Source organism: Suncus etruscus, chromosome 18 (assembly GCF_024139225.1).
Source record: "Suncus etruscus isolate mSunEtr1 chromosome 18, mSunEtr1.pri.cur, whole genome shotgun sequence".
Classification (NCBI taxonomy): domain Eukaryota; kingdom Metazoa; phylum Chordata; class Mammalia; order Eulipotyphla; family Soricidae; genus Suncus; species Suncus etruscus.
The window spans coordinates 39,999,667-40,014,444 of NC_064865.1; the positions used below are offsets into that span (position 1 = coordinate 39,999,667).

General features: G+C 41.9%; 1 protein-coding gene and 2 non-coding genes across 4 annotated transcripts in view; all 3 read right to left on the reverse strand.

Annotated features, from left to right (window-relative positions):
• SRPK1 (SRSF protein kinase 1) overlaps positions 1-14,778 on the reverse strand; it is a 52,928-nt gene that overhangs the window by 13,921 nt on the left and 24,229 nt on the right. For both annotated transcript variants that reach the window (XM_049765252.1, XM_049765253.1), the window contains exons 3-10: positions 14,262-14,380; positions 12,410-12,518; positions 9,379-9,466; positions 8,131-8,218; positions 4,632-4,738; positions 1,898-2,063; positions 767-792; positions 133-346 (exon numbers count right to left, since the gene is read on the reverse strand). In XM_049765252.1, the coding sequence (XP_049621209.1) occupies positions 133-346; positions 767-792; positions 1,898-2,063; positions 4,632-4,738; positions 8,131-8,218; positions 9,379-9,466; positions 12,410-12,518; positions 14,262-14,380 (917 nt within the window). The remainder of the gene's footprint in view (positions 1-132; positions 347-766; positions 793-1,897; positions 2,064-4,631; positions 4,739-8,130; positions 8,219-9,378; positions 9,467-12,409; positions 12,519-14,261; positions 14,381-14,778) is intronic.
• Positions 7,458-7,595, reverse strand: LOC125996840 (small nucleolar RNA SNORA70). The gene has a single exon (XR_007491505.1). It is a non-coding gene; the product is annotated as a small nucleolar RNA SNORA70 (small nucleolar RNA).
• LOC125996855 (small nucleolar RNA SNORA14) lies at positions 11,370-11,504 on the reverse strand. The gene has a single exon (XR_007491518.1). It is a non-coding gene; the product is annotated as a small nucleolar RNA SNORA14 (small nucleolar RNA).

A 14,778-nucleotide genomic window follows, 5' to 3' on the forward strand; every position in this document is an offset into this window, starting at 1 on the left:
GACGGCAAATCCTTACTGCATAAGGGCACCCCCAGACATGTATTGTATGCCATGAAACCACTCTTAAACAACAATGATAAATTCATGTTAAGTTTGTTATACAAAGTAAGTTTTGTGATGTTCTATTTATACCAAGTTTTTCTTGGGTCATTTTATTAGGTGGGTTCTCTTTCAAGGGTCTTTCAACAGGACTCTCTGATTCTTCTTGCTCGTTTGGTCTTTTTTGCCCAGGGCCAGATTCTTTCTCCATTTCCTCAATTTCCTGCATTCGCTTCTCTAGTAATTCTGCCTGGCGTTTCTGCTTCTTCTTCAATTTCTTCTTCTTATTCTTTGACATTTTGTCAGCCTGGGCGGAGATTACAAACAGATAAAGCCTTCAGGTGGCTAAACCATCACCCCCAGTTGGAGATAACTATTCATTTTTAATAATTTCCTAATTAAATTCCATTTTTTCCTAAGAGCACGTTAGTTTTGCATTACTTTAAAAATTGTGGGTACGCTTACTAGTTTTATTACTAGTAATAAGAACAAATGCAACAATATCTTGATCTTCTGAGAAGTCTTGGGGCATACTCCAATTTATGTCCAATTTACGTTTCACCCGTATAAACTTGCTGAAGATATATGGGAATTTACTGAAGAAACTTATTTAAGAGTTGGAATATTTTGCGCTGGTTTTCAATCTTTAGAAACTGTGGTCAATCATAGTTGAAGAATGCATCTACCCATGGCCCAAAATAAAATTATATAAACACCTTATACTTACTGGTTTAGGCTGGGGTGCAGTACTAACTAAAAAGAAAACAAAAGAAATAGAATAAGACTCAACATTCAGAAGGCAATAAAACCTACGGCAAGCAAGACACATTACACAAATAAAGTCTTTCTTACACAGTTTAAACTTAGAAAATGGTTCTTAAGCAACTGATAAAAGGATACTCTTAAAAGAAAAAAGAACAATGCATGCAAAGGCCAAAAAACCAAGACTCAAACCAGGCCTGTCCACATCAGAATTCAGCTCTGCTATCTTAGCCCTCAGCTCAGATCCATTATATTTAGAGCACAGAAACCCATTGGAAGAGCTCAACACATTTAAAAAAAAAAGGGGGGGGGGGCGTCTAATCAATTAAAAACATTTCTTTTTTTTTTTTTTTTTTTTTTTTGGTTTTTGGGTCACACCTGGCAGTGCTCAGGGGTTATTCCTGGCTCCAGGCTCAGAAATTGCTCCTGGCAGGCACAGGGGACCATATGGGGCGCCGGGATTCGAACCGATGACCTCCTGCATGAAAGGCAAACGCCTTACCTCCATGCTATCTCTCCGGCCCCAATTAAAAACATTTCAAAGCAATGTGATCAGCTTTTATAACATATAACATGTACTTATCTACCCAAAGGACTTGTAGTCTTTCTGTATGATACATAAATATGAGACTGATAAAAAGTACCCCACATTTTTTGGGGGTGTTAGAAAGATAGTGAAGCAAAACAGGACACTTTCCTTGCATGAAGCTGACCTTGGCTTGACCTTGACCCCGCACATGGTGCCTCCAAGCATGGCCAGCACAGCTGAGTCTGATATTCCCTCAAAAAAATTCTTTTTGAAGGTTGATATTATTTCTTACACAGGAAATCCTCACAGTATGAGGAATCACAACAATCAATTTAAAGGGGCTGAAGTGTTAGCACAGCAGTAGGGTGTTTGCCTTGCATGTGGGTGACCTGGGATGGACCTGGATCCCTGGCATCCCATATGATCCCCCAACCTTGCTAGGAGTGATTTCTGAGCGGAGAGCCTGACCCCTGAGGGCTACTGGGTGTGCCCCAACCCCTCCCCCAAAAGAATAAATTTAGAAGCGTCTCTTAACGTCCAACAAAGCAAAATACCCAAAGAAATGACCTGCGGATCCCGATGGGGGAGGCGCTCCCGATCGCTGCCATTCTGTGGCCTCTGCAGCGAGCCGCCGGATATACTGCTCATTCACAGACAGTAGGATGTTTTCTGGTTTAATGTCAGTGTGTATGATACGGCACTTGGTATGTAAATAGTCCAAACCTTGCAATACCTAAATGGAAAACAGAGCAGTAGACTTGCAAACACAGAATTAGGTTTTTCTGTAAAAAGGGATGGGAAATCACATCACAGGGCTTTGTGTGTAAATATATATGTACATATATTCATACACCCATACAGATTCTTTCTATACAGACTTAAGCACATTTACAAAGCACAAAGAAAATTCCTTAGGTGCCAGGGATGTAGTTAAAGTGGGAGAAAACAAATGCCTGATGTGTGCAAAGTCCTGGATTCTAATTCTAGTCCAGCCACTGCATGCTTCCTTGCCCAATATATAAAAAGAATGATATAAAAATTCTATTTAAAAAATGTTCCATGGCTGGAGAGATAGCATAGAAGTAGGGCATTTGCCTTGCATGCAGCTGACCCAGGACCAAAGGTAGTTTGAATCCCAGCATCCCATATGGTCCCCCATGCCTGCCAGGATTAATTTCTGAATGCAGAGCCAAGAGTAACCCCTGAATGCCTCGAGTGTGACCCAAAAACCAAAACAACCAAAAAAAAAAAAAAAAAAAAAAACACAAAAAAACACACCCACTTTCCCAGAGAGATCAATCGTAAACTATAAACAAAAGCAAGAGATTATAAAATAAAGTCTCCTATCCAGGAGCTGCAGCTGTGGCGCAATCAGTAAAGGCATCTGCCTTGTGCGCACTAGCCTAGGATGGACTGTGGTTCGATCTTCCAGCGTCCCCTATGGTCCCTTAAGCCAGGAGCGATTTCTGAGCACATAGCAAGGAGTAACCGGAGTGTCACCGGGTGTGGCTGAAAAACTACACACAAAAAAAATTTCCTATCCAGATATCACACACAGGCCTCTAAACACTGCCAAAGAGTCCTCTGAGCAGTCAGAAATACCTTAACCGCCATTTGGTATGGTCCAACCCCATGCCCCCATCAAACCAAACAAACAAAAAATGAAAACTGAGGGCCCGGAGAGATAGCACAGTGGCATTTGCCTTGCAAGCAGCCGATCCAGGACCAAAGGTGGTTGGTTCGAATCCCGGTGTCCCATATGGTCCCCCGTTCCTGCCAGGAGCTATTTCTGAGCACACAGCCAGGAGTAACCCCTGAGCAATGCCGGGTGTGGCCCAAAAACAAAAAAAAAAAAAAAAAAAAAAGAAAACTGAAGAATGACTACTTGGGGCTGGACAACTACAGGGGGGTATAGCACTTGCATGTGACATATCTCAGAATTTGAATCTGGGAACTAAGTATGCACAGTCCACATGCCCAGCACTCTCACAAAGCTTTCAATTTTTACAATGCTGATTTCTTTTTTTGGGGTGGGGGGATTGGGTCACACCTGGCAGCGCTCAGGGGACCATATGGGATGCCAGCATTCGAACCACTGACCTTCTGCATGTGAGGCAAACGCCTTACCTCCATGCTATCTCTCCGGCCCCACAATGCTGATTTCTATTGGGAAATACTCTAAATACGTTTAGAGTATGAGATTAAGTGGTCAATAAGTCCTTCAAGTGGCAAAGTGATGAATAAACTTTTTGTTTGTTTTGAGGCCACACCTGGTGGTCCTCAGGGATTTACTCCTGGCAGGCTCGGGGGATGATACGGGATGCGGGGATTCAACCAGGTTCCGTCTGCATTGGCCACATACAAGGCAAACGCCTTACCACTGTGCTATCACTCCGGCCCTGAATAAACTTTCTTTTTACTCTATTAATATATCATTATTTGCAAGCCTAACTTTTGAATAAGGGCGCCAATTTTTCAAAGCCAGGCACCATACATGGATTTCCCCTATATTAAGGAGATGAATTTGGGTCATACTAAAACAATTAGATAAAGAATAGATTCACCAGATAGTCCATTAATTTATGTACTTAATTAAAAAAAAGTTACTCAACCTATCAACCCACCCAATTTAGCAATTTATTTTTTTATTTTATTTATTTTTTTTTGGGGGGGGGGCACACCCGTTTGACGCTCAGGGATTACTCCTGGCTATGCGCTCAGAAATCGCTCCTGGCTTGGGGGAACCATATAGGACGCCGGGGGATCGAACCGCGGTCCGTCCTAGGCTAGCGCTTGCAAGGCAGACACCTTACCTCTAGCGCCACCTTCCCGGCCCCAATTTAGCAATTTAAAAAGTGTGTGCGCATGCATGGCCAGGCTGGAACACACAGCCTGGCACAAAAGAGACAAGCAAGGACTTAATCTGTTATATGCATCCCCAGCAACCCCAAATGAGCTAATATGTATACATGAGTATTAAGAAACAAAACTGGAAATTTTGGACACTATAGTGGTATCTTATCTTAAATATTACTGTATAGAAAATAAACTAGGGGCTGGAGAGATAGCAGAGAGGTAGGGCATTTGCCTTGCATGCAAAAGGAGAGATAGCAGAGAGGTAGGGCATTTGCCTTGCATGCAAAGGGATGGTGGTTGGAATTCTGGCATTCCATATGGTCCCCCGAGCCTGCCAGGAGTGATTTCTGAGCATAGAGCCAGGGGTAACCCCTGAGTACTGCCAGATGTGACCCAAAAGAAATACAGAAAATAGAAAATTAATAGAAAAGAACAAGATCCATACCTGCTGAATAATTTTTTTGACACAAGGCAATGGAAGTCCTTGATAATTGGACTTGATGATCCACTTGAGCAAATGATGCCCTAAAACTTCAAATACCATGCAGATGTCTGAGGGTGCATTAAGGAAGGAAAAAGACACAAGAGGGCAAGATGTGCTCTAACCTAGTACAATGCCACTGCATTACTGCCTCAGAGTAATGTTACTGAGCAAGACTAAAAATAAGTAATGTCAATATTCTGAAATTCCAAAGATAACTCTTTACTCGTAGAAAAACAACAACACAACTTTGTAGTAAAAGGAAAAATGAACATATATATGTCAATTCATAAAGACAGTTTTACTTGGTGTCCTCTGATGTCAACAATTATGTCAGAGTAATAATTCTTCTCAGTCTCAAAGTAAATTTTATTTTAACCATAAGAAAAAAAAATTGATCTAAAAACCACAAATGCCAGGGACAGAACCTGGGGTCTTGCGTGTCAGATGGCCCGGCCACTAGGACTGCATTCTGGCATCGCCCACATCATGAAAGGAAAACTCTTTACTCGATACTCCCTTTGTAAAACTAATTGTGAATCTGGTGCCACCATGTGGTATCTTTAAGCAAGAACATCACATCACAAGCAAGACAATGGTATCACGGGTCTCAAGCCTTCTAGGTAAACTCAAGATTAAAACTCAAAAAGCAATAAATGACTTGGTGTCTTATTTTAAGGAAGATTCTCAGCTAGGGAGACTCTCAGCTCTAAGGGCTGAAACACATGCCCCAGAACCACCACCAGATCACTAAAACAAACTGCTTGAAGGAACAGTCACATCCCAGAGAAAATAGTGCTAAGATATCAAAGGAATATCATCAGCAAGAGGATATAGAAGCCAGCTTAGAGGCTATCACAGGCCAAAAGTGATATCATTACTCTGAAGCTACAGCTCTTCCCCCTACCCCCTGCAAAAGAGCCAATCTTCTACATTAGAGAATTGCTATGAACAGTAAACGAGGAGAGAGGAGGAAGAGAACTAGCTTGGTGCTTGGGAGACCATGTGGTACCAGGAACAGAACTCAGGGCACCAGAATGCCAAGTATGTATTGAATCATAAAAAGGTAACAGATGTCAAGGCAGACCCAAATCAAACCTCTAAGCTGAAACATACACTTGAAAGGGAAAATAGTTCATTAGGCATCGAAGAAATGGATGGGTGAATTCTCAAACACTAAAATAGAAATGATCCAGGAACACGTGGGAACAGTCCAAACAATCTGCACCTCCAGAACAGACACACCTTACTCTCAAGAACAAATTGTAGGGCCCTGAGAGATAGCACAGCGGTGTTTGCCTTGCAAGCAGCCGATCCAGGACCAACTGTGGTTGGTTCGAATCCCGGTGTCCCATATGGTCCCCCGTGCCTGCCAGGAACTATTTCTGAGCAGACAGCCAGGAGTGACCCCTGAGCAATGCCGGGTGTGGCCCAAAAACCAAATAAAAAACAAACAAACAAAAAAAAAACAAATTGTAGGTGACGATTCAAGTGACCCCCACAACTCCCAAAAGTAGGAGGGGACAGGCATCACACAGACACAGACACACACACACACACACACACTCTGATTCAAGTGACCCCCACAACTCCCAGAAGTAGGAGGGGACAGGCATCTCTCTCACACACACACACACACACACACACACACACACACACACACACACACACACACACACACACACACACACACACACACACAGAGAAACCCTTTTATTTCAATCTAGGAACCAGGACCTTTTATTTAAAAAGCAATTTGTTTTAATAGGGGCTTGGCATGCCTGACAGACCTGGGGCACGTAGGGGTGGGGGACACAAGGCCTCAACTTGGGCCATATCCTCAGCCTCTCTCTTTTGTTATCTTCTCAAATTAGGACAATGTTGTCCAATGACAAAATGACATGAACAAATGGGAAGCAATCTAATAGCTAACATGACATCCTGTGTTGATTTTTTCTTAAGTCTCAAAGTATTAAACCCCTATACCAAAATCATCTACAAAGTAACCACAACAGCCAGATTCTGCTTTAAAATGAGATGATATGGGCCCAAAAGATAGTGTAGAGGGTAGGGTGCTTTCTTCACACAGGCAAAAAAAACCTGGGTTTGATGGCCAGCATCCCCTACATCCCAGAGCACAGAGCAGGAATAAGCCCTGAGCATCACCAGGTAAGGCCCCAAACCAAAACAACCCCACCCTCCAACACAAGATGGTTCTCACATCAATTTTGAGAGTTGTTTGTCACTTATATCTAAAGAGAGGATCATTAGCGTCTGAAAAGTTAGAATAAGTAACTGATAAAATCTTCAGGGACACATCAACTGTGGGCTCCTGCATTGAACTTTTTTTTTTTTTTTTTTTTTTTTTTTTTTAAGGAACAAGATTTATTGTGGTGGGTAGGACTGGAAGGTAAGCAGAGAACAGGAACCCACTCCTAGGTGTTCAGGAGTGCAGTGCAAGCCATTTGTCCAGAGGCCTGTGATTCGGGATGTACTTGACCCCACAGCCATCTGGGATGAGGCGCTTCTCAGCCACCATGTTCTCAAACGGGTCTAATCCACATCATCTTGGAGATGTGGATTTTCTGGCGACCAGGAAACTTGAACTTGGCCCGACGAAGAGCCTCAAACACATTGTTCCTTGTTCTGCAGTTCGGTGCGGATGGACATAACTTGTCCTATATAGATTCTGGCTATAGTGCCCTGGGGCTTTCCAAATGCCGCCCTCTCCCACCTATTTGGAGCCTGAAATTGGGGCCAAAGAGAGCTAATAGGAACACCCAATAGAAGGACTGTCTCCAAGGTCCCTTATTACAGCCCATACAAGCCACAGGCTGCGTACACAACCAAGGAGGCTGCTTGCTGTCTGCAGCCATTGCACACCGGGTCCCACAGGGCAGAAGACACGGTCGGCTTAATTGGCTGCACCTGCACTGAACTTCCGACCTGGTTGGCCAAGAAGTGCATCAGGGCCCCTGACTTCTAAAGCATCACTTGGTTTTGTGAAAGGTGGGGGAGACAAAAACAAAACCCAAACCAGAAGTCCCAACCTCATAGAACATGACGGTGTTTTCCACTGCAACAGTACGTGAGCAGTAAGACTTGCTTAGAGTCTAAGACCAACACACACACACACACCTCAATGCTGAGGTCTGTTAGAGGCTAGAATAGTCCTAAATTCCCGCTTACCTAGTAGCATGAAGAATTATCATTACTAAGCAATATAAAATTACACTCTAAAAAGGTTTTCTTTTGCCTTAATTTGCTGGAAAAGGAAGGAAAACCTAAAGCAGCAACCCGAGGGATTAGAACATAGCAAGACAGACAGACAGACATAATTCACATCTGTATTTACGATCAAAGTAAGTAACCCAGTGAAGAGACCATGCCAACTACACAAACTGGCTCCTGTCCACGGAAAAAAGTTTGTGGCTTAATTTAAAATATGTTCTTCAAAGGATACGTGTTCCATTAACTCCGGATATCTTAAAGTCATCTAGTAGCTGAACAACCATTTCTCTATTTGGATCATTAGGGTCTGAGTTGCGAACCTACAACAGGGAAATAGAAATTAGTCAAAAAGAAACCATGACAATAAGCCAAGTAAACGGTGGAGGGTACTGTAGCAAATAAAACCATGATTAAAGACTCCCAACAAACACTGCATTCAACTCTATAAAATCAATAGTAACATTTCAACAGCTCAAATAGGTCAAGAGCTTAAAACTGGCAGTTCAGAGAAGCAAACTTAGGGCTAGACAGCATGGGGAGGCACTTTGCCTCGTATCCAACAGACCCAGGATGCATTCTTGGCACTATTTTTAGGACCCTAAGCACTGCCAGGAGTAAATCCTGAGCACAGCTATATATGGCCAATCCCTGCCCCCCCAATGTAACAAAGACTATCATTCTAACGTAAGATTTTTCCAGGAATTAAGAAGAACTAAGCAGCATGCAAGTAAGGACAATTTTAGAGTAGCACCATCAATGCTCAGGGGCCACACTCCCATCTTTGTGCTGGGGAGGAGAGTAGGGGTGTCAACACTTGGCAATGCTACAGGAACATGTGGGACCAGGATCAAACCTGGGCTTTCCAGCAGGCAAAGCTGGCTTAGACTTCGCCATCTCTGGCCCAAGTCATGAAAGCTCCAACAAAGGAAGCAATACACGAATGGACTTTTTCTGGTTTTGGAAACGCCATGGGATAGAACTCAGGGCCCAATAAATCCAAGGTCTAGAGAGCTGAGCTACAGATCCCTGGTGTTGGATTTAAATTCTGGCCTCAAGTTACTTATCTCGCTAAAGTCTGGCCCACTGAAAAGTACTTCTTTAGAGCCCTAATGGCCATACAGCCTCGATTTAATATTGTCATCTTAACACACTTTTTAAAGGATACTCAAATGGTATAGCAAAAAAGAAAAAAAAGAAAAGTAGTCCATGCTAAAGAGTCCATATTTGGGGGGGCCAGAGGTAAGGTGTCTGCCTTGCAAGCGCTAGCCAAGGAAAGATCTCAACCGCGGTTCAATCCCCCGGTGTCCCATATGGTCCCCCAAGCCAGGGGCAATTTCTGAGCGCTTAGCCAGGAGTAACCCCTTGAGTGTCAATGGGTGTGGCCCCCCTCAAAAAAAGAGTTCCTATTTGGAATGCCTAATTCAAATTCAGTAAAAATTAATTTTTGATGCATGAGACATCGTATATAAGTGATACTTACTGATTTCAGCAACCGGATTTCATCAAGTGCTGTCTCAGTATAATGTTCAGCACTTTTAACTACTTTCATGGCTACAAACTTCTTCCCCCTATGAAGCAAACACAGGTAACTGAGTCTACATGCCCGGTCCTCCCAGGAAGCCAAGTATTTTAGCTCAATCTAGGAACCAGTGACCAAACTATGGGCTTCCTGGTCCCCTTGACTCAAGCACATGCTATGTTTATATGAGCATCCATACCTGCCACTGTACTAACTGGTCAGGTTTCGTGTACAGGAAGAAAATCTGTTATCAGGTAATACTGTCAGCCATCAAATACTTGCCCCCAGTTAAAGTCTCCCTGAATTCGAGTGCAACCATGAAATGGGGATCTTTAAAGAAGGAAACCCAATCAAATCAGACTGTGCGGGCAAGAGCTGAAAGGCTAAAAACCCTAACCTTTAAGTAACCAGATGGAAGAAATACTTGCAGCAAAAACTAACTAACAGGGGCCGGAGAGAGAGCATGGAGGTTAAGGCATTTGCTTTGCATACAGAAGGATGGTGGTTTGAATCCCGGCATCCCATATGGTTCCCCGAGCCTGCCAGGAGTGATTTCTGAGCGTAGAGTCAGGAGTAGCCCCTGAGCGCTGCCAGGTGTGACAAAAAAAAAAAAAAATCAACAAACTAATATAAAGGTATCGTGTCTTGATAACAATATTACATTAAATGGTAAACTTTTATTTGGGAACACATTTGGCAGTGCTCCGAGGACCTTATGTGGTGCTGGAGATTGAGCTGTGGCCAGTTACTTGCAAGGCAAGAGCTTCTCTGTACAATCCCTCTGGCCTCGCAGAGCAAATAGTTATTTCAACTACTGTTAATGGCTTAGGATTTTTTTATAGTACATAGTGGCTTATTAACAGTATGAACATTGTAAGTACCCTATAAAATGCTGTTACAAATATGTAACTGCTAAATGTGTAACCGTATAACTGCTTTATTCTTGGAATTCATACCTTTTAGTTTTACATAATTAAATGTAACCACCAGAATGTCTTTTTTTTTTAATGGGGGATCACATTCATTAGTATTAGTACTGAGCCAGGCCACTTCTGGCGATGTTTGGTCTGGTGATGCAAGTATTACCTTGGATTTGTCAATGCTGGGACCACCAGGGCCATGTCCAGTGGTGCCTAATTTCAATTCAGACCTTTGAACATTTGCCTATCCTGTGCTCTACACAACTTGAACTATATTTCTAACCCTGCAGAGATTCTTTTTCTTTTTGGGGGCCATACCTAGTGATGCTCAAGGGCTATTCCTGGCTCTGTGTTCATGGGTGACTTCTGGAAGAGATAGGAAAACTTAAGTGGTACAAGGCAAGTGCCTTCCTTCTCTGTGGGGCTAAAGTGCACACTGGCACCCTTAAGACTTTTCATTCTCAAGAAAATCCAGGATAAATGAGAATAAACTAGAGGGGCTGGAAAGATGGCTCAGAAAACTGGAATGCATACTTTCTATTCAGGAGGCATGGGTTCGATTCCTGCACGGGTCTCCTGAACAAGTCTTAAGCACTGTGCAGGGAGCAGTCCCCTGGATACTGATGAATTAAGCACCCCCGCCCCCCGCCCAAGATAAGCAAACAAATACTACATTTAAATATGAACAATTTACATTGGGTAATTCCAGGATAAACATCACTTTTCTCATCTACTTTCTCTTTTTCTTTTTTTCAAATTTTGGGCCAGACCTGGTGACGCTCAAGGGTCACTCCTAGTCATGTGCTCAAAAATCGCTCCAGGCTTTGGGGAACCATATGGGATGCAGGGGGGGATTGAGCTGCATGCAAAGCAAACGCCTTACTGCTGCATCATTGCTCCAGTTCCTCCCATCTACTTTCTTTTATTTTTCCTTCAGGAGACATGAAGTTTTATTAATAATAGGCCACATGTGTAACTTCTCAGCTAACCTTTTATTTATTTATTTACTTATTTATTTATTTATTTATTTTTTAATGTTGAAGGTATGAAATAAGACCAAGCCACAGGAGGAGTGAGGCCTTTTGGACTCCCTTGCAATTTCTATAGCATTCTCTCATATCTTGGAAGCAATGCAAGCCAGGCTACCAAGAGGATTTAAGAATGCACCCCATCTACTTTCTTATTCATCATTAAAACCATAAAATATTCAACATTTTGGGGGCCAGAGCAATAGCACAGTGATAGGGTGTTTGCCTCGCATGTGGCTGACCCAAGACATATTTGGATTCAATCCCCGGCATCCCATATGGTCAGGAGCGATTTCTGAGCGCAGAGCCAGGAGTAATCCCTGAGTATCAGTGGGTGTGGCCCAACCCCGGCCCCCCAAGTCAACCTTTAGTTTAAATCAAGTATATATGGATTACATACATACTTTAATTTTTCAACTGGAAAAATACATTAAAATAATTACTTAAAAATTTGTTTTTGTGATACCCAGTAATCTTTTGAGGTTACTCCTGTCTCTTCATTAAGATTACTCCTGGTGTCCTTGGGGGACCATCGGGGATGTAGGTGATTGAACCCAGGTTTGTAATGGCTTATGATGTTTATGTAAAGTTTTGAATCTCATAAAACTTCTCATAGAAGTTTGTCTAGGACAGCAGTTTCCAACTGTATTTGGCCTTACCATCCCCTTTCCAGAAAAGAAAAACAGCAAAGAATTTACTCAGTGCTGTCTGGTTAGGCAATCTACCTTTTTTTTTTTAAGTAAAAAAAAAAAAAAAAAAGAGAATAGTACTTGAGTACTGCCTCCCACGGCCACCTGAAGTCAATTCTATTTCAGGGAGAAAAATTACCAACATTTGTAGACCTTTGACTAGGGGAACTCTAGAGCCTTTACTGATTGAACACTGAGATTATCAATCACAAAATTCAAGAAATCAGTCATATATCAGCAAAATCATAAAATCAGTCTAGAGCGAGATGAAAGGCAGTAAGTAGCAACTTTGGCAAACAGTCAGAACAATTAGGCATCACCAAACTAATGAATGAGCAGGACCACTAAAACTTACTGAATGTCCCATGATAACCACACTGTTGAAAAGTGTCCCCAGCCCAACTTTCGGATCACATGATATCTCCCATTGAACAGATCTCCAATTTTCACAAGATGATAACCTCCTGGAAGAAACAGCAGGAGGGAAAGAGCCACTTAAATAACAAGGAAAAGTATCTCATGCCCCATTTTTCAGTCTTTACCCTTAAATCCAGTAGTATGTTTAATCTTTAGTAACTAAACATTTTTGGGTAGTCTGCTTAGGGGCCACATCTGGCTCTGTGCCTGGGGAACTACGCTGTGCCGGAGAGCAAACCTGGCAGGCAGAGCAGGAGGTCCAGCAGAAGAGCTGGCTCACCTGGCTGAGCGCATGCTTCTCACACAAGTCTGGGTTCAATCCCTGGCACTATTGGGAGCCTAAGCAGGGTAGAGGGTAGGTCCTGAACACTGCTAGGTGTGGCCCCCAAATAAGAACTCTCAAAAATTTTAAGTCAAAAGAAAAAAAATACTTTAAGTCAGACACCAAGTATTGCTGAGCTCATTACAAAAAATAAAGTAAAATTAGAGAATAAAGTATTGAGTTAGAAGAAACAGGCATACTTTGTAGAACAGCTAATTTAAAATAAAGTCATCCTTTGAAGAAGTTGTGGGATATACTTTGTGAAATAGGCAGCCACAGGAAAAAAATAAGCCTGCAGTTGGCAGTATCTTGGATGGAACTGAAAGATGCTGAGCAAAACAAGTCCAAGGCAGACAGACAAACAAACATAACATGAGAACATGAAAAAAAAAAAAAAATCAAGGTAGACACAGTATCAACTGATAATAGACATTAAGTTAGTGACACCCGAGAGTGGCAGGTAGGGGAGTATTGAGGTTGACTAGGAGTAACATGGGAGCACTGGTGGAGGGTCTGGAGCACATACAGAGGATGAATAAGACCTGATCATGACTGTCAACTAATAAAACGAAGAGGGCTGGTGGATTGGGAAGGATGGTCAAACCAGAAGTAACACAGGGTCATGCATGAGTCTCGGTGGTAAGGTCTGCATAAGAGCTACAAACTTCAACGCCATTGTCACTCTCATCGCCTAAACTCTAATTGTCAAGAAGTCATACACACACAAAAACGAGCCAGGTATTACAATATTCCGATTCAATAATCAATAGATTTAAAAATATAACCCTTTTGCAGTTTCAGTAACTTCTTGTGCAAGGTACTTAAAAGCAAAGGCAAAACCCAGATGTTTCTTTTAAAAAGAAAAAAAAGAATCAAATTCAGAAAGACTGCTATCAGCAATAAGAATCAAGGTACTTTGTTGAAAATAAGATTTATTTTCCCCCCTCCTGGATTGTTAAGATATACTGGTATAAATTGTTACCCCCAAATCCTGGAAGCTCTCATAAAATAGAAAATGTATAAGGTAATTCCATGCTTAATAGGCTAATGCTGTTGCTACAACTTGTGTTTCATTAAGCCACATTCAGGTGTGAGCCACCGATGGTACATGCTGGCATCAATGTGGCATGTTAAATATCTAATATTTCATTTTAATTTATCTTAGCAACCATCACCAGAAGGGGAAAAATAAAAAAGGTACATATACACATTCCAGATATTACTGTTATTTACTTCTTCTGGGTGATAAAAATCAGAAAATTTCTAAGATAAATGAGCTTAATCGTTTTCAGAAAAGATGAGTAAAAAAGAAAAGAAAAACACCGTAAAACCAAGATTTTAACAAATGAAAACAAATAAGAGTAAGTATCCTACGACATGAGAAAAAGCATCAAATGTTTACAATGATAAACTGGCCCAAGGAGGTCCAAATGCATAGGGTTGGAGCTTGTCTCCCCTCAGAACTTACCTTTACAATAATCATTGGGATCTTCCTGCTCATCGTCATCAGATCCCAGAATCTCTTCCTCTTGCTCTGGTAGATCACTCTCAGAGTGGGGAGCAGAGCCTCTGTGCTGAGTTTCGGGTCTAAGAAAGAATAAAAACATAAGTCATTCTACACGGAGAGGAAAAACTAACTTTAAGAAAACGCCAGCATCAAACACCTCCCCCTCCATTTAACAGGTAATATACACAGAACAGTAGATAGTGAGAGCCCAAGGGAATAGTGACATTCTTGACTCTTCACACTAGGAAAACACAGGATCAAACCTGGGTCAGGCCCTACCTATATGAGGCAGGTTTTATATTGCTGAGGCCCATTCCTGGCCCACAAAAAGTTTACTTATTTCAAGTTAGTACTTGAATACTGGAAATATAAAAAAAAAGGAAAAGCACTATCAATATATTCCTCCACCTGTAGCTCAAAAGCCAAGCATAACTGATGATAAAGTTGATTTGTAATACTTTGTACTTGAATGACATAC